The following is a 24,027-nucleotide window of genomic DNA, read 5'->3' as shown; positions in this document are numbered from 1 at the left end:
GAGTCAGGAAAGACAGGCACAACAGAATAATGTCAAACAAGTAAGCTTTCTGATAAAAAGGTCTCCTTTGGAACACACACACACACATACACACACACACACACACACACACACACTCACTCTCTCTCTCTCTCTCTCTCTCTCTCTCTCTGGCTAGCCTTGCATGACTGTGGTCATGCGTGTGTGAGTTGTGTTTGTGCATGCACACGTGTACGTGCATGGGTAGGTCCAATTCTCATGAAGGTCTTTTTGGCCGCAAGTTTACTTGTTTGACGGTCTTGTATTGTGCCTATCTGCAACTCAGCGCCTTTGACATATGTGAGTAGCAATCCATACTTTTCATAATATTAAAACATGGTCATTATTTTACAGACCAATCAGTGAAAGACCCAGCAAATGCATACATGGAGCAACTTTATAACTGAATCTCTCCCTCTCACGCACGCTTATAGTCATCTGCCATTTAAATGTGATAACATTTCACTGAAATGCGAAAACATGAAAGAATAATCAGAACTGCCCTGAGAGGCACTGCATATGATTGTACTTGGATATCAAAGTTCTATCTTATATCTCAGTCTATGTTCATAGAGTTTTCCATTAAAATCCCAAACCATGATATAGAAACTAAATTAACTATTCAACAGATTTCCTGTCAAGATATCTAGCCCGTCTACACAATAATGAAACAGTTTTATTTCCCTATGTATCTGGAGAGGGCTTTTTGTGAGCCTTAAATCTTACAACTTTAGTTTTTAATATGCTCTCTCACATGCACAAATGAAGGTTTTCGACCCTTTCACTGTTGTGGATATGTTTACACGTCCTGCTACGTTGTTCATCGAGGTGCTGTGGACATGTAAACACGTGTCACTTGGTATCCCTACAGCGCTATGGACATCTGTATGCGTCCCGAGTCACCAATTTCTCAGTGCTCTGGACGAGCTACTTCCTCAGTGAATAAAAAAGTTGCATGTATTTAACATACAACATACATGTCTCATTGCCTGCCATCATTTGCAAAAAGCCTCATTTCAATATCTTGAATCATTTACGAGGTATGAGAATTATGACAACATGATTCATGGTGCGGAAGGATGTCAATGGGCGTGTGGCACATGACTGTCTGTCAGATACAAAACCTAATAAGTCTAGAACAAAGTGAGATCATTCTGCTCTCAATTTTAAACAGAATTTCAATATCTTGTCTACATTTCATTCAGTGCAACTGTATGAGTAAAATCAACCATACACAATGTGTTTTTACCTCTGCAAGCTCTTTAAAATGTCATTCAATGTTTTACTTAATTTGATGCATTGCAGTAAGCATGACGTATAACGAAGAGCAACACAGATCTTTATCAAGTGAAGATATCAGACTGAAAGATGTGCAAAAATCAATTTTTTTTCACCTGATAGTCCTTGCAAAATCTGATGAGTATTTCATACTGGTTGGAAGGCCATCTCTCACCACAGGCACAGCATTTGGCGAACAGTACAGTCATAACAAAATTTGCCCTCAGCATGGAATGCAGAGGTGATATCTGTAGCAGTAAAAGTTTTTAGCTGAGAATGATGTCCAGCTTAGAAGCTACTCTTACCTTGCCCAGTAACTGAAAAGGATAGTAACATCAGCAAATTTGGGGTAATATTTTTGTTAAGAAGATGCTTAAGAACATATGAATCAATTTTCTCAAAAGCTTTGTCTTTTGTCTGACAGTCAGTTGTCAGTGCAAAAGTTTGTCTTTTTTCAGCTGAAGAACAGTTAATTAAATACTTTACTTAAAAATTATAAAACTCCCACACATTTGCTTGACATTCTCACATTAAGCTACATATGTACCTGAAACTGACTATGTTAATCAGCAGTCACACAGATATTTTATTCATGTTGGGTCATTATATTCCAACCTAAGATTGTATTTACGTTTTCATCAAAATCATTTTGATAGGCAAGGGCAATTTCCTTTTATGTGTGAGGAAATTCAGTACTTTAACTCATTCCAAACCACATTAATCAGGTGCAACTATTAAATCTCTCTTCTTCTTTATGGGGCCGTGACACTCAAACATCTCAGCACTTCCAGTTAATGTTCAGCATCAGTTTGTAAGATGATTGAATAAACTGTGACCAGACTGATCACTGACAACACGTTTCTCGTAAGTGGCAAAAAAAGTAAAATGTTTAGCTGTGGTTTCAAAAGCCTCTAGTTGAAATCAGAATAAGACATCTGGTGATGTTCTTGATGCTACATGTCACTTTAAAATTCTATGAATCAGTGACTAATGCTCTGGGATATATATACTACTGATGCACCAATTTTTAGGCAGCTCATTATTGCAATGAAGGCATTTATATATGAAGGCCAGTGATTACATTGAAGAGTTGTCATCTTTAATTCACTAATCTGAATACCTTAGAACGTGCACTGAATTTATGGCTAACAGCCATAGCATGGGAGATTATTTTTTATTCTCATTAAAGATGACCTCAGTAGGACAAATTTCCACCTCCAAAAAATTAATCTTACATGTGAAGAATATGAAGTTTGTACCTAGTTTTGATTTCAAATTGAACTGTAAACTGTTACCTAACATTCATCTGCCTGTATTTATCAGGTGATATTACTACAAAACGTACCACTGATACAGCAGTGCTGAAATTCCCATGTATGCATTTTAATACAATGATTTTTGAAACCCTTTTTTTAACATGAAATTATCCAAATAAAACTACTGTTGACAACATTTGTTGCAAACCAGTCCAGAATTGGAGTTATTGTACAGTACTACTAACATGGACAGAGGAAAATAATAATAGATTACTTCCACTGTGACAGTCTTTGCACAGTAATGTCTAACTCAGTGGTAGTCAACCTAGTCTCTACCATCCACTAGTGGGCGTTACAGCTTTCATGATGGGTGGTATGATTTTTAAAAACATTTTCATTAGGTTTTCTTAAAATTTTGGGATAAAATATTTGGTAAGTAATTATTATTACATGCTCTGCTTTATAAATCTTACAAAATAAAGTTACTTGTCTATTACATAAATCAACATTACTGTCGAAGTGGTGGGCAGCTAGAAAATTTTACAATCAATAGAGATACAGAAGTTGGCAGTAGGTAAACAAAGTTGACTACCCCTGATCTAAATAATGAATGTCAATATGAGTTAACAGGAAAAACACTTTTGGGTATCCAGTCAAGCTGATGATACAACTTTATATAAATCTGACTAGACACCCAAAAAACACGCTACCAAACCCCAAAAAATCAGACAATTACAGACATCCACTTTAACATTATGTTTAATCATCAATTAGGTGTTTTGAATATTAATGACTTGAGCAAATGAATATTTGATAACTAAGTGGGAATTTTAGGTGGAGTCTGCAGAAAGATGAAAATTGTTTGCTCACAATTTATGAAAATCATAATTTTAAAGCAATAAGTTGGAGATATTTCTCACTGAAGTGAGTGCACTTTATACTGACTAGCAGACTTTAAAAAAATCTCAAAGCGAAGTCAAAAAGCCCTATGTTTAGCTGTGAGTGTGTTCACTATCATTTCTTGCTTAAAGACCTATAACTCTCTTAAAAATGGTACATGTGATGAAATGCCACATGTGGGCTGCATGATCCATTCACTGTTGTAAACAGTGGCAGGTACACAGAATTATCTAATTGGGCAAAAAGATATTTTTCTACAATTATGTGCTGAACAAATAATCTGTGTGTCCGATTGCAGTCAAACAGCTGTCTCAATAGACATCACTAGTATCAACTGGATTTCAGTATTTTTACCACCAACATAACAGAAATAAGCAGTTTACAACAACTTGCAAAAATTTCAGGAAAAAGATCAATAGCCAACATTTTATTTTTTGGCATAGGAGGAGGAGGTCACAAGTAATTAGAAATTACATATTCAATACGTAAAATTAAGTTAACATACCAGATATTTCATTATATTAATGTAATTATCAACAATTTCAAGAACACTGCATCGTAAAAGATATGCAGAAGAAAGTATTGCAGTGAAGATGACTGAAAGAATTTTATTTATTCTTAAACGGCAGCTGAAAACAGACCAATAAACACCATACTGATAAAATCTGAGAAATAATTTCGATGGTAAAGAAGTATAGACCAAGAAATTAGTCATGAGAGAGAGTAATGTGATTTTAATTATAACTGTTGCAAGATTCTGCTGCAGTTGTAACTCCGAATACATTTAAGAGATTTTGATGGTGATGACTGGGTAGGCAGAATACATTCTAAGAAAATGCTGCAGTTCTTAAAAAGCTGCAAAATGAAACATCAAATAAGACTGAGGGATCTTTCTTCAACAGTCTGTGTAGTTTATTGCCTGTCTCATAAGTTCTCATTTTTCTGCCAAATTTTCTCTTTCATAATAGATACTGTCCTATTGAAGGAAAATTTAAATTCCTTTTATAACTAACAGAAGTGCATGAGGCATTTCAATCTTATTTCTTTATGAAAATGTAATGAGATGCTGACGTGTAACAACTTTTGACACTGGAAAACTAACAAGCAATTGCACAGATTTAGCTACGCAAATACACAATTTTTGACTCATTGCTTGCTTCAGTGTAACTTAAATATAAACATCTCTCTTAATGTGTGATGAAATGTCCGTATCAGTCACTTACAGACATGGGTATTCACTGAAATTTTTACAAGCAGACTCTAAAAATCAGCATTTCTTTTATAAATGAGGTGGTCAGTTTTGAGATATCATGCCATAAGAATCAAATTTTATAGGTGATACACAAACCTTATTCTATCCCAGAGAATTGGGTATCCACTCAATATATGAGTAAAAACTCTGTATCCCAGATTCGAGGAGGGAAGGGGGGAGTGCAAGTGCCCCTGTCGCGAGCACCTTTGCATACAGGTGATAATACAGCACATTCCACTTCCAAGGGCTCGAGCTTCCACAAAAAAAAAACCAGAAGTGTTAAACAGCCAGAGTAGTTTGTTCCCATACACAGAATGAGTCAATACACTTTATGAAATATGAGGGACTAGTTACCATTTTTGACAGTGTTAAACATAATGAAATTTTTACAAAACCACAGGCTCCACACAATACACATGTATGTAAATGAAGAGTGCCGTATTTTAAATTCTCTGTTCTCTAAGGAATGAAGTCTTTGGTCAGAATCTTAAGGTTATTGTGTAAATGTAAAGTCAGAATCACCAGGCTCCAGTTTGGAACCAAATTAATTTTAGTGCATAGTTCTAGTACTCCTTTTCTATTTGGAGGAAAAAGAAATATCTGCAGGCCACACCGAAAATGTTTTATAACAGAGTGCGCACAAATGTGCGCGCACACCCACACACACACACACACTCACACACACACACACACACACACACACACACACACACACACACACACACAGGACATTTAAATCTGAAACTGTTCTCACAACAGTTTTTAAATGATTGGTTGCAGAATTTATTTTGTAAATAAGGGAATAACCTAAGAAGTTCTTTTTGCAGAATTATTTTTCAACATCCAACAACCACACTGTCTAAATGATATAACTAGCATTTTCTATGTTCTCGAAGGCAATACATATAACATGAACAATTTACAAAGCACACAATACATACAAATTTTAATTTATATACACACCTATTCAAACAATTTTCCATTATTAAAACCAAATTTCTACAACAACACCACTGTATCAGGAATCAGTCTTACAATGTAGTTAGTGCAAAATTGTTATTGTTCCTTATAATAAGCAATTCTGAAAATAGCTTGGATAAATACATTTCATCTGTTACAGGCAATTGAACTGTAATTTTTGTAGCAATGGCAATAATACCTAAGAGCAAGGGGAAGGTTCACATCATTCATTACACGGATAACTATTCTAGTATACAAAATTTTCTCTGTAACTTAAAACACAGAACTGGTGCTAGGAAATGTTATGAACATTGCTTCTGCAATGCAAAAATACAAAATAATTGTGTAGAACATTAATTAAAATATATCACATACAAAATTTTTTATAAACAATTAAACAAGACACAATCTCTAGAATATAAATAAAAATTAGGAATTATATTTCAATATCGCTATGTCCATGTGTCTGACTCTAGGTAACTGGAAAAAAGATGGTTTCTTTGTTTTCTGGTGCTTCTGAACAACAAGAACTAGTGGAAATCACATTACAAAAATTCTGTTATTTAGATGTCAGCCACAGAAAACCACAGACAGCTTGGCTCATTAAATTTCTCTCTGCTGCACAGAAGTCAAATAACATGAAGGGAGTGAATGACTAGTTTAATTAAAGAATAAAATATCTCTATATAAAAACATTAAACCATATTTCATTTCTGTATGAGATATCAGCTGCTTCATATGTGTATGAAACAAAACATAAGACAACTTTGGACACACACACACACACACACACACACACACACACACACACACACACACCACTCTTTACACACGCAGGCACACAATCACTCATGAGAGAGAGAGAGAGAGAGAGAGAGAGAGAGAGAGAGAGAGAGAGAGATGTCCTGACAGCAGACTCATTCTCCTTACACAACAGCTCCATTCTCTCGCAGAAATTGCAATACACAATTGATTTTGCCAAAATTCACATTTAAAATTACAAAGGCATGTTTCTTATAAAATGCAAGGTGGGTAATTTTTTTTAAAGTCTTTTTAAACATATTTCTTGTAGACAACCTTCACCCAAAGTGGGTATTTTTCCAGTAATCTTTTTACTAATAATTCTGTTGATTTAATCAGTTTTTTTACCAACACAGTGCACATATTGATGTAATATTCCTCCAGATGATAGTTATCAAACTTCACAGACATCACATAGGCAACACAACTGAGAGCTGCTTGTACTCACAGGCTCAACTTCCAACACATCCGCCTCCAGCATATGCTCCCAAACCCCACGAGAGGAATTCATACCTTTCAGTTCAGACTGTCATACTGAATAATCAAAGCATTTATTGAGGGAGCAGACAACTGTTTGACTCAATACAATGGCTTTTTGATCACAGTTTTCGTATCAATAACACCAATCTTTCATTTCTTGGTATGTCGCACGATGCTATCCTTGGACAAGCTCCCTCTATGAGCAGAGCCTCCTCCCCCCCCTGCGGCCCCTCCTCCCCCGGGGCTCAGCCCCGTTGGCACTGGTGGAGCCATCTGAGCCACGTTGGCGCTTCCAAAACAAACACACACAAGAGCCACATTAGCGTGAAACAAACGATTTGAAGCCATTAGTGGCTGTATGCAGCACCAATTATGGTACTCACTTGGTCTGCTTAGACACATCAGGATTGCGTGTATTTGTCAGGTCTGATGTGGAAACATTTGGTGCTCCACCGGTGGCACTTCTATGTAACCGCATACTAACTCTTCTTTCCTGTACCTCACCAGCACGCCCTCGGGGAGATGCTAGAAACATAAGTAAAAAAAAGCAGTTCTAATATCTACTAGGTTTATTATGTATCAAATATGAACAATGCATCATATACATTATGAATGTCATAGTGTGCCAACATTAAACACGGGTCCAATTTTATGCATGTGCATGCACACCAATGCAGTCTTTTTCATTGTACATACCTATTGAGGATACAGTGAAAACCTGCACCTAACAATGATGCCTGGGTGTGGGCATAACAACATCAGATCCCTTTGTCAACATTCTGATAATACTGTTACCTGGCAAGCCTGGCCATGGTGGCAGCATTGTCATCTAAGGCTAGAGAAACAGATAGAAGGACTAAAACTGTACTCTTCTTACAAGTTGAGCACTGTTACAGATTAGATGTCTGTATGTCAATGTACTGTGTAGAAATGTGGGCCGACACTTATTTGACAATTTTTCTTGCTCACTACGACTGTGCCATCATCTATTCACAGCATAGTATGTATAAAACTGAATTTTGTCTAAATAAATCATACTGGCCACTTTTTCCCTTTCTTTAAAATCTAATGTAGTTACGAAACTATGTTTCCTCACGCAAACATTGTAACTCATTTAATTTGGCACCCTATGAAAACAAATTTCATGTAACAGTTTTTCTCACAAGGGGAGGACAGAGGCTGGGGAAGGGGAATGAAGAACAGACTGAATGGTGGTTTAGTTTAAGGTCCCAGCTATCTCATTTTAAAGACATTCAGCTTGGGAGGTCTTTATACAGGGGATATCATCCTCCAAAAGCAGACAAGATGAATTTACTTACCATCCGTTAAAATGGCACTGGTTTTAGTTTCCCCCTTAACTTTATTGAAAATGAAAGACTTTTGTGGCAAGGTATCCTTCATACAATGCTTATGGAACAAGAATAATTTATGCTACTAGAGTTTCTACAACGGCCATCACTGTAAAAGTAATAAATCTCCATATAATATATAAATTTGCATGTGGCTGCTACATATTAAATATGAAATCAATTGCTTTTCCTCACTCTGATGTCTATTTTGTAACCAACATAATGGTGGTTTCGAGCTGTTACCAAAAGTAAAAGTAGACCAAGAATAAAAAAGTTCCATCACACAGGGATCATACCCACGTCATTCAGCATAATAGCTTGGCACTTTACATACTTTACTATCAAACTGTTTCAAATATTGTGCCCATTTTAATCAATGTAAGGCAATTTTAACTGATAGTAAGTAAATGTATCATTTCAGGTTTCCAAAAACAATATATCCTGAACGGAGGCCCACCAGGATGAAAAGCTTTACAGTGAGATAGATGGCACCCAAACAACACCAATGTTTAGTCTGATTGTCGATACCCATCTCTTATCCGCTGCCCTCCCCTATCAGAGTTTCTTTGCTAATCACAAAGTCAAGCTCTGTGTAACACAGGCTGTTAAGTTCTTGAAAAGTTGGTATTTCCTTTTACTGTTCACAATACCACAGAAAATATTGCCTAACAACACATTTACCAAAAGTGCCAACGCCATATTTATTGTGCACTCTTTGTTACTTTTTCTTTGGAGTAAATACTTCAGTTCCATTTGACTCCAATCATGTTCTTCCTGGTGTAATTTACTCAACTTTAAAATTGCTTGCCCATTTTGTTACCTTTTCTGTCTGCACTGTCACTGATTTCTCATTTTTTCAACAATAAATTTAATTCCACTAATAGGAACGGCATTTTTTGTGACCACTTTCCATGCTTACAACTTAGAGTAATAACATGCACTACTTTCAACTACAGCATAGCTGTACCAATTCAACTGAACATGTTAGCTACCGCTATTGCCAGATCTTTAGTTCACTTTTTAGAGTATTACACATGTCAACAGCTAAACTGTGTTCATTTCTTTAGTGTACGTATAAACATCAGAAAGGGGAGTAAAAGCTTTCCTTTGTTACAGGAAACAAACATTTTTTTTAAAAAATATTATCTTAACTAGATAACATTCTGGAGGTTATATATACATACATACATACATAAAAATTACATTGTAAATTAAGTTGTGTTTACCATGTCCTATATTCCAACATTAAAGTTCTAATATTATGAAAAGGAAAGTTGCTATTCACCATATAGGGGAGATGCTGAGTCACAGACAGGCACAACAAAAAGACTCTCACAATTAGAGCTTGCAGCCATAGGACATAGGGTCTTCCTCAACAATAGAACACACACACACACACACACACACACACACACACACACACACACACCTGCAGTCTCAGAAAACTGAAACCACACTGTGAGCAGCAGCACCAGTGCATGATGAGACTGGCGACTGGGTGGGGGTAAGGAGGAGGTTGGGGCGGGGAGGGGGAGGGATAGTATGGTGGGTGTGTCAGACAGTCCCCCTTCCCACCTCAGCCTTCTCCTTACCTCCACCCAGTCACCACTCCCATCATACACTGGTGCTGCTGCTCGCAGTGTGGTTTCAGTTGCCTGCGAATGCAGTAGTGTGTGTGAGTTGCGTTTGTGCTCGTGTGTGTGTGTGTGTGTGTGTGTGTGTGTGTGGTTGATGAAGGCCTTATGGCTGAAAGCTTTAATTGTGTGAGTCTTTTTGTTGTACCAATCTGTGACTCAGCATCTCCTCTATATGGTGAGTAGCAACTTTCCTTTTCATAATATTGTTACATTCCATCCTGGATTTTCCAATGTTTAACCTAAAAGTTCCCCCATAACTGCCTGAAATAAGCTGAGGGCGTATGATGATCAACATTACAGTGGCTAGTCAAGTAATATAACTGTCCAAACCAATCTCCAGGTTTATGACTGGTAGCTAATTTTCAGAGTATTTCTGAGATCTAATCAATTTTTATTGACAGGTAACAACATTACGAAGTGACTGAATCCATTTTGTTTGTACGTAAAATTTCAACACGGTGTGTAGAAGGGGTATGTTTGACAGCAGGATGTGACTAATCTTTAGGTGGTGTTAAGAGAGTAGGTGGTAACTGTCATTCAGGAGAGGAACAGTGACAATTATTTTCTTATTGTGTAAGTTGTGGAGAAATAATGAGGCTATTTAGCATCTGCTTTTGGACTGAGAAAATGGAAGGTTTGAAGGGTAATACTGAACACTGTTCTATTAGGAAGCTAAGCAAGGAAGATTATAGCTTAAAGCTCCGTCGTCAATGAGGCCATCAGACAAAGACTGTATGCTTGGATTGATGAGCTATGGGGAAGGAAATTAGCCCTGTCCTTTCAAAGGATCATGCCGGCCTTTATCTTAAGTGATTTACGGGAATCACGGAAAACAGGTATCTGGGTGGCCAGGTGAGAATTGGAACTGGTGTCTTTCCAAAATTGATTCCAGTGTGGTAATCACTTTGCCATTTCATTCTGTGTGGTCTATTGTGAAAAAGGTGGTGTTGAGACTATGCTAAGTATTAATGGTAGTATGAATATTATGGGATGCTGAGGTTTTCAGAAATTACCAGAACCGGTCACCTTTTCAAAAAGATGTATTTCAATAATCCTTAACCGGTTTCAAGCTGCCTAGCAGCTCATCATCAGAAGGTTTCCTTTGTTTTCAGGGTTTTTTGTTGCTGTAGCTTTGTGAGGCTTTTTGCGTATCTGTGGCAAGATAGAAAGAAAATGACAGCAAATAAGCACTAAATGAGGTACAGTTTCATGAAATACCTACCATATAAGTTCCACTTAACGGTGTTACTTACGGTCAATAGATTCTGCAGATATATGTATGTTATGTGTAGCACTTCGGAAAACGTTATTCACGTTTCTGAATTGCTTTCACACGCTACAATTAACAGACTTTGCCACACACACTGACTTCCACATTTTATAAATTGTAAAAAAAGCAAAGATTAATGGCCTGTTGCCTGAGACTGCAGTCATGTGTGTTTCAGTTGTGTTTGCATGAGTGCATGTGCATGTGAGTTGTCTATTTTTTTCCAAAGGCCTTCCTGGCCAAAAGCTTTATTTGTGACAGTCTATTTGTTGTTCCCATCTGTGACTCAGTATTTCCGCTATATGATGAATAGCAACTTTCTTTTTCATAAAACTGATAAAAAAACCAAGAGAGGGATTAAACTATAGGCTCAAAGATTTCGTGTTGAACCAAAAATGTTATATGTTAACACCTTTATTTCAGAGAGTATACCATATTTATTGGAATTTAGTGCACATTTCTTTTTATCATACGAAGTACTCAAAACTGGAGTGTGCATAAGATTCAATGGAGCATTAGATTCGAGTAAAACTTGAACCATTAACTGGTATTTCTTACCCTATATGATCTGAAGTAGCAAAACATTTATTAAACTCTAGCAAGGAAATACAGGTATAGTATCTGTGAATTAAAGATAGGTAGACGCAAATCAGACGCTATCGAGTTAAAAAGAGCTGGTATATATTTCCAGTTCTGAATTCTGTTCACTGGTGTCGGAACAAAATCCATTACTGCCACAAGAGGAAACTTTCTTTAGTCTTCGGTTCAAATAAAACTTGTCCTTTTTTTCTCGTTTCATTGAAATTTAGGTACTGTCCCTCACATTACAACACATTGTTGTACTTTTCAACCTCATTTCATTATTGTTGGCCTACTACAGTACTTCACATCGTGTTTGCATCAGGCAGTCACGAAATGGAAGGCAAGCAGAGAAGAATATTTGAAGCTACTTTCAAACATGAAGTAATTCTTTATCCTGAAAAATATGCTAACAGATTGGCTGGAAGATAGTTCAATGTAGCGGAGAGTAATGTTCGCTTATGGAAGAAACAGAAACTGGGATTATTTGCAGCTACCACTACTAGAAAGAAATTCACTGGACCTCGCAAAGGAAGACATCCTGATGTTGAAGTAAATCTTTTGGAATTTGCCCAAGTAAGGAGGAAGAATGGGCAACCTGAGACCAGTGACACCATAATAAAAAAAGCAAAAGAGGTGGCTGCAGCTATTAATATACTGAAGCAAGAGTTTAAGGCTAGCCAGATGGGTTGATCGCTTTATGAGATGAGTGAATTTATCTCTGTGACGCCGTACAACAGTATGCCAAAAGCTTCAGAAGAAACTTCAAGAATTTAAGCGGTATGTTATCACACTTCGGAAATAGAAGAATTTTTCGATGGGCCAAACAGGCAATGCTAATGAGACTCCAATTTAGTTTGATATGCCACGCAATTTCACGACTGATGAGAAGGAAACAAAAGAAGTTACCATCAAAACATTTGGATGTGGAAACAGCGTGTAACAGTAATGCTGGCAATCAGCAGTCGGGAACAAACTTCCCCCTTTTTTATCTTCAAGTGAAAAACAAGCCCCAAGACACCAAAAAATGAAAAGCTATTCCCTAATGAGGTCATTGTTCAGAATCAAGAGAAGGGATGGACGGCTGAAAATTTAATACCTGACTGGCTCAGAAACGTGGGAACTCCTTCCTGGTGAGCTTTCCAAGCAAACAACAATGATTTGTCCAGAATGAGATTTTCACTCTGCAGCAGAGTGTGCGCTGATATGAAACTTCCTGGCAGATTAAAACTGCGTGCCGGAGCGAGACTTGAACTCGGGACCTTTGCCTTTCGCGGGCAAGTGCTCTGCCAACTGAGGTACCCAAGCAGGACTCATGCCACGTCCTCACAGCTTTACTTCGGCCAGTACCTCGTCTCCTACCTTCCAAACTTTACAGAAGCTCTCCTGCGAACCTTGCAGAACTAGCACTCCTGAAAGAAAGGATATTGCGGAGACATGGCTTAGCCACAGCCTGGGTGATGTTTCCAGAATGAGATTTTCACTCTGCAGCAGAGTGTGCGCTGATATGCATTTCGTGGTCATCTCACTGACGACATACAAAAGAAGCTCCACAGACTACCCAGTGACCTTGTTGTTATTCCTGCTGGAGGAATGACTTTTGTATTACAACCCCCGGACGTTAGTATAACTAAGCCTTTCAAAGGTTACGTTCAGGAACAGTATGAAAAATGGTTTTGTAAACTAAGCCATGAACTGACTCGGACAGGAACAATTAAATGTGCTGCACCCTACATTATTGCGCACTGGGTTTCGGCTGCCTGGAAATGCGCTGAAGCACCAATGACCGTAAAATCATTCAAGAAATGCTGTATTTCAAATACTCTGGATGGCAGTGAAGATGACGTGCTCTTGAACGACACAGAGGGTGGCAGGGGAGGAGGAAATGAATCTATTTCTGATGTAGACTCTTCCGATGATTCCAGTAACGATGACATTAGTGAATAATGATGAGTAACGCCAGTAATTTACAGTATGTTTCTTTTAATGTCATGTAAGTAATCGAGTTAGGTGTTCTTTTTCAATAATAAAAATGTAACATATATATTGTGCGTATGTATGTGCGGATGGAGATGTGTGTGTGTGCGCACGCGAGTGTTTACCTGTCCTTTTTTCCCCCCTAAGGTAAGTCTTTCCACTCCCGGGATTGGAATGACTCCTTACCCTCTCCCTTAAAACCCACATCCTTTCGTCCTTCCCTCTTTCCTGATGAGGCAACAGTTTGTTGCGAAAGCTTGAATTTTGTGTGTATGTTTGAGTTTGTTTGTGTGTCTATCGACGTGCCAGCGCTTTCGTTTGGTAAGTCACATCATCTTTGTTTTTAGATATATTTTTCTCAAAACAAAGATGAGGTGACTTACCGAACGAAAGCGCTGGCAGTTCGATAGACACACAAACAAACACAAACATACACACACAATTCAAGCTTTCGCAACAAACTGTTGCCTCATCAGGAAAGAGGGAAGGAGAGGGAAAGACGAAAGGAAGTGGGTTTTAAGGGTGAGGGTAAGGAGTGATTCTAATTCCGGGAGCGGAAAGACTTACCTTAGGGGGAAAAAGGACGGGTATACACTCGCACACACACACATATCCATCCACACATATACAGACACAAGCAGACATCTACTTACACCCTTCTCAGTCTACTTACTATATTCGTCTCTTGTGCCCCGTCTACAATTTTTACCATGCCCCCTCTCACGCTACATTTACATTTACATCCTTACTCCGCAATCCACCATATGGTGCGTGGTGGAGGGTACCTCGTACCACAACTAGCATCTTCTATTCCTGTTCCACTCCCAAACAGAATGAGGGAAAAATGACTGCCTATATGCATCTGTACGAGCCCTAATCTCTCATCTTATCTTTGTGGTCTTTCCGCAAAATGTAAGTTTGCGGAAGTAAAATTGTACTGCAGTCAGCCTCAAATGCTGGTTCTCTAAATTTCCTCAGTAGCGATTCACGAAAAGAACGCCTCCTTTCCTCCAGAGACTCCCACCCGAGTTCCTGAAGCATTTCCGTAACACTCGCTTGATGATCAAACCTACCAGTAACAAATCTAGCAGCCCGCCTCTGAATTGCTTCTATGTCCTCCCTCAATCCAACCTGATAGGGATCCCAAATGCTCGAGTAGTACTCAAGAATAGGTCGTATTAGTGTTTTATAAGTGGTCTCCTTTACAGATGAACCACATCTTCCCAAAACTCTACCAATGAACCGAAGACGACTATCCGCCTTCCCCACAACTGCCATTACATGCTTGTCCCACTTCATTTCGCTCTCCAATGTTACGCCCAAATATTTAACCGACGGGACTGTGTCAAGCGCTACACTACTAGTGGAGTATTCAAACATTACGGGATTCTTTTTCCTATTCATCTGCATTAATTTACATTTATCTATATTTAGAGTTAGCTGCCATTCTTTACACCAACCACAAATCCTGTCCAAGTCATCTTGTATCCTCCTACAGTCAATCAACGACGACTCCTTCCCGTACACCACAGCATCATCAGCAAACAGCCGCACATTACTATCCACCCTATCCATAAGATCATATATGTAGATAGAAAACCACATCGGACCTACCACACTTCTTTGGGGCACTCCAGATGATACCCTCACCTCCGATGAACACTCACCATCAAGGACAACATACTGGGTTCTATTACTTAAGAAGTCTTCGAGCCACTCACATATTTGGGAACCAATCCCATATGCTTGTACCTTAGTTAGGAGTCTGCAGTGGGGCACCGAGTTAAATGCTTTCCGGAGGTAAAGGAATAGGGCATCCGTCTGATACCCTTCATCCATGGTTCGCAAGATATCATGTGAAAAAAGGGCAAGTTGAGTTACGCAGGAGTGATGCTTTCTAAAGCAGTGCTGATGCATGGACAGCAACTTCTCTGTCTCAAGGAAATTCATTATATTCGAACTGAGAATATGTTCGAGAATCCTGCAACAAACCAATGTTAAGGATATTGGTCTGTAATTTTGATGATCCGTCCTTCTACCCTTCTTATATACAGGTGTCACCTGCGCTTTTTTCCAGTCGCTCGGAACTTTACGTTGGGCAACAGATTCGTGATAAATGCAAGCTAAGTAAGGAGCCAATGCAGTAGAGTACTCTCTGTAAAACCAAATTGGAATCTCATCAGGACCTGGCGATTTATTTATTTTCAACCCATTCAGCTGCTTCACAACCCCAGGGATGTCTATCATTATGTCCTCCATATGGGAATCTGTACGAGACTCAAATGGCGGTATGTTTGTACGATCCTCCTGCGTGAAAGATTTCTCAAATGCTAAATTTAAAATTTCAGCTTTTGTTTTGCAGTCTTCCGTTGTCAGGCCACGCAGATTAGTGAGTGACTGGATGGAAGCCTTCGACCCGCTTACCGATCTTACGTAAGACCAGAATTTCCTTGGGTTTTTAGCAAGATCTTTTGCTAAGGTATGACTGTGGTAGTGGTTGTATGCTTCGCGCATCGCTCTTTTTACAGCAGCACAAATCTTTACTAACTTTTGCCTGTCCTCATTCTCCTGATCTTTCTTGTACCGCGAATGCAACTGTCTTTGCTTCCTGAGCACTCTCCGAAGTGTGCTGTTAAACTACAGTGGGTCTTTTCCATCCATAACCCACTTTTTGGGCACATACTTCTCCAATGCGTGATTTACAATGTGTTTAAAATTTGCCCATAATTCTTCCATGTCCATCGTACCGGAAGTAAAAGAAGTCAATTCATTTACTAAGTGGGATGCTAACAACTGCTTATCTGCTCTTTCTAGTAAGAATACTCTCCTAGCCTTCTTGACCAACTTTTTAACTTTCGTAACCATAGTCATAATGACAACATCATGACCACTAATCCCTGTCTCAACACTGACACTGTCGATGAGGTCTGGTCTGTTCGTGGCTACCAGATCTAAAATATTTCCATTACGCGTTGGCTGTCGATTTAGCTGCTCAAGACAGTTTTTGGATGTGTTCAAAAGTAATTCACATGATGGCTTGTCTGTATCACCCGTAATGAATCCATAGACATCCCAGTCTATACTATGTAGGTTGAAGTCGCCTCTGACTAATATAGCATGATCCGGGTACTTCTGCGATACAAAGTGTAGACTCCATTTGAATGATTCTAGGACTGTCACGGTGGAACCTGGTGAACAGTAATAACACCCAACAATTAACTTTATTTCTCCTAGCCCTGTAAAACGTGTCCAGATAACTTCACAATCACACTCTACTTCGACCGCAGTGGACACAATATTTTTTGTCAACTGCAATGAAGACACCACTTCCTACGGTGTCTAATCTGTCTTTCCGATACACGTTTCAATCCTCACTAAATATTTCAGAACTTCCTATCTCAGGGTTCAGTCAGGTCTCAGTCCCGAGAATAATTTGCGCGCCAAACGCTTCCTGGAGGGCAGTAAATTCAGGAACTTTATTCTGAACACTCTGAAAATTTACTGCTTATATCTTGATAGCTGAAGTGTCTTTACACTGAGCACGTCCTGATTTCCCTGCCTGCACGTCGAGTGGTGAGTGTTCATCAGGACACCTCACACTACTGCCTAGCCTAAAAAACCCCCATGTGCACACCACAAGTACTCTGCTACCCGAGTAGCCGCTTCCTTTGTGAAGTGCACCCCTGACCTATCTAGGGGCGTCCTACAATTCCCCACCCAACAGCGCAAGTCTAGAAATCTGCAGCCAAGACCATCACAGAGTCGACGACGCCTCTGGGTGAGACCCTCCACTTAGCTCCAAACCAAAGGACCTTGATCCACTCTGGGAATGATGCTGCAAATAGAGAGCTCTGCTTGCACCCCGCGTGCAAGGCCAGCGGTCTTCACCAAATCCGCCAGCCGCCTGTACGAACTGAGGATCGCCTCAGAACCCAAGCGACAGGCATCATTGGTGCCGACGTGAGCAACTACTTGCAGACGACTGCACCCCATACGATCGATAGCCGCAGGGAAGGCCGCCTCCATATCTTGAATGAGGCCCCCGGCAGACAAACCGAGTGCATGTTGGAATTCTTTCCAGCCCTGTATGCTATTTCCCTAAGGGGCTCCATCACCCGCCTAACGTTGGAGCTCCCAATAACCAGTAAGCCTTTGTCCCCGTGTGTCTGGTCGGGCCCCGCAGAAGGAGCGGCCACCTGCCGACTGACAGGATGAACGGGCGAGGGCAGCCAGCCAGCCTCCACATTGACCCTCTGCCTTGAGCGACGCGAACGCATTGCAGTCCGCCACTCACCCTGAGGTGAGGGCGGCCCCAACGCGCCAGGTACACTAGAAAGTGCCTTGGCGGCTGTGTCAGCGAATGCAGTAAGCAACACCTGAGGTGACTCAAGCGACGCACCAGACGCTCCGCTGTCGCTGCACCCCAAGGCAGCAGCCAGAAGGCAGCTGACCGTGGCCAACAGCACGCTCAGCTGCTCGCGAACTGCGGCCAGTTCCTCCTACGCCCGCACACACCCTATCCATCCTACTGCTAATATCTGGACGTATAGAGTTGTGACAAATAAAATAGCAATATTCGACTGCACAGTTGCGTCACCAGCGCCAGATTGAGCTACGATATATGAACAATTACTTACGAACCAAGCAATCAAATGACCACGACTACGCCACTATACAGATATTACAATGCGAACCTACCCCTGTCTTAGTACAAATGACAACCAACTACGCGATGTTACACTCTATTGTTATTAAAATTTGATACTACCCCCCTTCTAATTCGAAAATACGCAAAGATCCAAAAAATTTCACCACGCAAGCACACAAACACACAAAGTAATTTGAATTAAACCTACGTAACTAATACAAAAAACTGAATATTCAACTAGTTTCTGCTACTGCTGCTCGCACACTTCACTCTGCAAGCACAGATGAAACTGCACTGGGCTCTGTCTGCTGCTAACTGATTCTACGAAATAAACAGAAAGCACCGACTGTCCAAAACAAACAACTGACTAACGACTCCGCGAATTTATACTTTACAGTTATCAATAAGCAATATAACTCCTCTCAAATACGAGAATACACAAGGATTTTGTGTAATTAAATATGCAAGCACACAAACACTCGGAAAGAAATTAAGAATCAAACTACAAAACAAATATGAAAGCTATAAATGTGACTTGCTACTGCACTGCTGCTGCACTTATACTTCACCAGCGGCTGCTCAAGGCTCACTGCCAATACTAAATTGGTGATCCCTTGATGTCTCAATGTGTGCAATCAACCAATCCCTTCTTCTAGTCAGGTTATGCCATAAATTTCTTTTCTCCTCAGTTCTATTCAGTACCTCCTCATTTGTTACATCTAACCATCTAAACTTAAGCATTTTTATGTAGCACCACATCTCAAAAGCTAATATTCTTTTATTGTCTAAACTGTTTATTGTCCATGTTTTTTTCCCATACAAACGCTTAAATCCATATTCAATGTTAACAATGTTCTCTTATTCAGAAACATTTTTCTGCCAAGACTAGTTTACATTTTACTTGGCTATTGGTTATTTTACTGCCCAAATAAAGCTCATCCCCTACTTTAAGTTTCTCATTCCCTCAGCATCACCTAATTTTATTTGACTACATTCCACCATCCTTGATTGGTCTTTGCTAATGTTCATCATATATCCTCCTTTCAAGAAACTGTCCAGTCTGTTCAACCACACCTCCAAGTCCTTTGCTTTCTGACAGACTTAGAATGTCATCAGCAAATCTCTAAAGTTTTTATTCCTTTTCCCTGGACTTGAATCCCTATTCCAAAATTTTCTTTGGTTTCTTTGATTGCTTGCTTGATGTACAGACTGAATAACATCAGGGGTACGCTACGAGGCTGTCTCACTCCATTCTCAACCACTGCTTTCCTCTCCGCCCTTCAACTCTTTAACTGCTGTCTGGTTTCTGTACAAGTTGTAAATAATCTCTAGCTCCCTGAATTTTATCACTGATACATTCAGGATTTCAGAGGAATGGTTTTCCATCTGAGCTCTTGATATTCATACTGCTGCTTCTCTTCTCTCCAAAAACCTCTCACTTTCCCGTATGTGGTATCTATTTTTCCGCTAGTGAAATACGCTTCTAAATCTTTACATTTGTCCTCTAGCCATTTCTGCTTAGCCATTTTGCACTCCCTATTAATCTCATTTCTTAGACATCTGTATTCTCTTTTGCCTGCTTCATCTTCTGCATTTTTGTATTTTCTCCTTCCATCAATTACATTCAATATTCATTGTTGTCCAAGGTTTTCTACCAAGCCTTGTCTTTTTATCTATTTGATCCTTTGCTGTCTTCACTATTTTATCTCTCAAAGCTACCCATTTGTCTTCTACTGTAGTTCTTTACCTTGTTCTAGTTGATTGTTGCCTAATCCTGTCTCTAAAATTCTCAACCACCTCAGATGCTTGCAACTTATCAAGGTCCCATCTCCTTAGTCTCCTACATTATTGCAAGTTCTTAGGTTTTAATCTGCAGTTCATAACCAATTAGTTGTGGTCAGAATCCACATCTGCTCCTGGAAATGTCTTACACTTTAAAATCTGGTTCCAGAATATCTGTCTTGCCATCTGCAACCTTCCAATGTCCCCAGGTCGCTTCCACATACACAAGCTCCTTTCATGACACACAAACCAAGTGTTAGCTATGATTATGTTATGCTCTGTGCAAATGTCTACCAGGCAGCTTCCTCTTTCACTCCTTTCCCCCAGTTCACTTGCACCTATAAATTTTTCCTTTTCTTCCTTTTCCTACTATTGAATTCCAATCCCCCCCTACAAAAATTTTCGTCTCCCTTAACCATCTGAATAATTTCTTTTTTCTCACCATATATTTCTTCAATATCTTAACTGAATCTGTAACTAATATTGTGACAGTGGTGGTCCAGTTTTCTTATGATGTTGCTTACAATAATACATTGTGACACGTGAAAATAGTTGGATTAAACACATATTTCAGTATTGTAATTTGGTGGCTGCATAAAAATTATAGTCTGGTTACCTTGCCGTTTGACACATACCGCTTATGGTACTGCTGTAGTTATGAAATTTAAATATAATAGGGCATCCACGTTATTTGTTACTTCAGGACAACTTTCAAATTGGAAAGAGTCCACTCAAAAAAGAGAGAGAGAGAGAGAGAGAGAGAGAGAGAGAGAGAGAGAGAGAGAGAGAAGAGCTTTCGAATGTTTTACTTTTGATGGACAATACTTGTAAATAACTCAGACTAGTTGAAAATGCAGATTAAAAAATGCAGACAACCATATACTGCATTAACAAACATTGGGCATGTTACACAGGTATGGCAATAATCAGTCTGCCTGTTTGCCTGCTTACCCGCCCACCCTACAATAACAAGATAAACATTGGCATTTATGGACCCTCATTAAACTTAAATGATAAAACTAGTATGCAGAATCCCATCATTAGATGATACTATTAAGTCAAACAAAAAGATGCTCATAAATCGTGCAATTATTCAGAAGAATTCTAATATGTCGCATCCCTTGTATAATCGATCTTTATAAGAACATCAGGAAAAAGTGCCTCTTCTACCCAACTGGTTTGCTTCAGCTCCCCAAATTTACATGAATAAATTTATACTCTGCAATACTATTTCTTTTCCCACAATGGCAGTGCAGCCGAATTCAAACTCATCACATGCGAAATTAACCCTGTCGCAGCTGCTATCCAATTAAGTAACCTTTATAAAATCATTATAACATTGTGCCATTACAGTGGTTGCAGTTTATGATAACCTTGAAAGAGAACTCCAAAACCAATCCAACCTTTCTGTTATAGGTTTATTGTGGGCTGAGAAAAAATTAATTTAGAAAAATGATATGAACTTTTTCATTTGTGACAGGAAAATTCTGTAACTTGAGATTTGTACTACCAATATGTGAGCCTATAACCTATTAAAATCTTAACAACGTAGGAAATGTTATATTGCTACTTACTGTAAAGAAGACACATTAAGTTGCTGACAGGAACAAGTAAATGACACTTACACATCAAGCTTTTGGCCACAGCCTTCATCAGAAAAAGAGAAACACACACCATTCATACACACATGACTTCAATTTCCAGCATCTCGGGATTGGTGGTCACATGTGCACAAGGTATGCTTGCTTGTGTGTATGAATAGTGTTTGTTTCTCTTTTGCTGATGAAGCCTGTGGCCAAAAGATTTATGTACGTGTCTTAGTTGTGCCTGTCTGCAGCTTAACGTGTCTTTTAAAACTGTAAGTAGCAATCTATCTTTTCTTACACTGTTGATATTCCTACCTGGAATTTCCATTGTTCTATTAAAATTGTATTAACACTGGACAAATACATTTCAAGATATGTAGTTTTGAAGTGAACAGTTCCTAGTGAAGATGGTCAGATCTCTGATAGTTTCTGTTCCAGATGACAGTGAGTATTGCTGAGAAACTGCAAGTATTTCGCTGCATTGTTTGCATTTAGCAACACCTGATACGGAAGTTCTGTAGGATAATTCATGCCCTTTCACATTATTTATGTTTTCACCATGTTTACTTTGTAGACAGAAAATCAAACTACATTTGCTTGACAGTCTGTGTCATTTTCTGTTCAGTGTGGCTGCGACTGATGCTGAGAAACTTCACGGGGCTGCACTGTTAGCTTCTTGTGACATCTCATACTTCAGTTCATTGCGATAATTCATCCCCTTCAGATTATACAGGACGAGTCAGGAGGAAAAGTACATGCTTTGAGGAGTCATGCTAGTGGTGATTCTAAACAGAAAAACTCCTAATAAACATATGCCTTTTTCTGAACCATTTCTGGGTAAATCAATGAAAACAACTAGGAACAGGAAACATGTAGTGTCATCCTTACTAACTGTGTCAGTATGCACTTCACTTGCACATGGTGCAGTTGGTTACCTCAAGTCTCAGTCCAACAGTGCTTATTGTAGTGAAAATGCCACGGATCTTCTCACATGAAGAGTATGCAGACGCGGTGTTTGTCTATGGTATTTCCAATGGGAATTCCAGAGCTGCTGTGCAAGAATACCAACAACGATTTCTGAATCGCAGAGTGCCAGATAGCAAGGTGTTTCACGGATTGCGTAAGCATGGTATAATTCCCAGTGTAAATGTCTTTGAAAATCCTGTACAACAAACTCTTAATGAAGTTGAGAACATTCGTCAAGCAGTGGACTGTAACTCTACTACTAGCTCTAGAAGAATTGCTGCCCAACTTGGTATTCCAAAAACATGAGTGTACATCTGCAAGAAGGAGATGCTGCCACCCAGCAAGAATTCTGTCAATACATTACTGCCAATGAGCGATTAATTCCACGTACTCTTTTCACTGACGAATCAACATTTACCTGCAACGTAATCAACAACATGCACAACTCTCATGTATGGGCAAGTGAAAATGTGCACACTACTGTGGAAACGAATTTTCAACGACGTTTCTCAGTCAACGTATGGTGCGGTATTATTGAAGACCAACTCATCAGTCCAGTCGTTTTAGATAACCATCTTACTGGGACACTGTATCTTGAGTTTCTTCAAAATGTGTTACCAAAATACGTGGAGGATATCCCTTTGGCAACATGAGCTCATATGTACTTTCAGCATGACGGAGCTCCTACACATTCTGTACAGCCAGTGACACAGTATCTCAACACAACGTATCCTGGTTGTTGGTTCGGTCTCCGTGGAGTCTGCTTGGCCACCGAGGTCACCCGATTTTACCCCACTGGATTACTGTTTGTGGGGGTGTCTGAAGAACAACGTCTACCAGTGCAGAATGGACACAAGAGAGGAACTTCTCACTCATATGTTATATGCTTGGCCTAGGTAAAGGAATGCAAAACTGAGCTCTGATCGGCAACACAACACCTGTCTACAAGAGCGGCAACATGCATTGAAGATGACAGTGGACTGTTTGAACATCATCTGTGAGGAAGCGTACATAATTAAACAAACCATAACATAACAGTTTGTTTAATTATGTACGTTTCCTCACAGATGATGTTCAAATAGTCCACCGTCATAACATAACAGTCCTACCCCCATGAACCATGGACCTTGCCGTTGGTGGGTAGGCTTGCGTGCCTCAGCGATACAGATGCCCGTACCGTAGGTGCAACCACATCAGAGGGGTATCTGTTGAGAGGCCAGACAAACGTGTGGTTCCTGAAGGAGGCAGCAGCCTTTTCAGTAATTGCAGGGGCAACAGTCTGGATGATTGA

The 24,027-nt window shown here is 39.5% G+C and overlaps 1 protein-coding gene across 2 annotated transcripts in view; it reads right to left on the bottom strand.

The window, feature by feature from the left end:
* Positions 1–4,980: 4,980 nt before the first annotated feature.
* Positions 4,981–24,027, bottom strand: part of LOC124595507 (casein kinase I) — a 94,369-nt gene continuing 75,322 nt past the window's right edge. Inside the window, exons 9-10 of one of the 2 annotated variants that reach the window (XM_047134271.1) lie at positions 7,329–7,470; positions 4,981–7,238 (exon numbers count right to left, since the gene is read on the bottom strand). In XM_047134271.1, the coding sequence (XP_046990227.1) occupies positions 7,142–7,238; positions 7,329–7,470 (239 nt within the window). In that variant the 3' untranslated portion in view covers positions 4,981–7,141. The remainder of the gene's footprint in view (positions 7,239–7,328; positions 7,471–24,027) is intronic. The other variant, XM_047134270.1, reaches the window with a different exon arrangement.

Source organism: Schistocerca americana, chromosome 2 (assembly GCF_021461395.2).
Source record: "Schistocerca americana isolate TAMUIC-IGC-003095 chromosome 2, iqSchAmer2.1, whole genome shotgun sequence".
Classification (NCBI taxonomy): Eukaryota; Metazoa; Arthropoda; class Insecta; order Orthoptera; family Acrididae; genus Schistocerca; species Schistocerca americana.
Note: the sequence above shows the minus strand (reverse complement) of the source record. Positions and strands in the feature narration are given on the sequence as shown.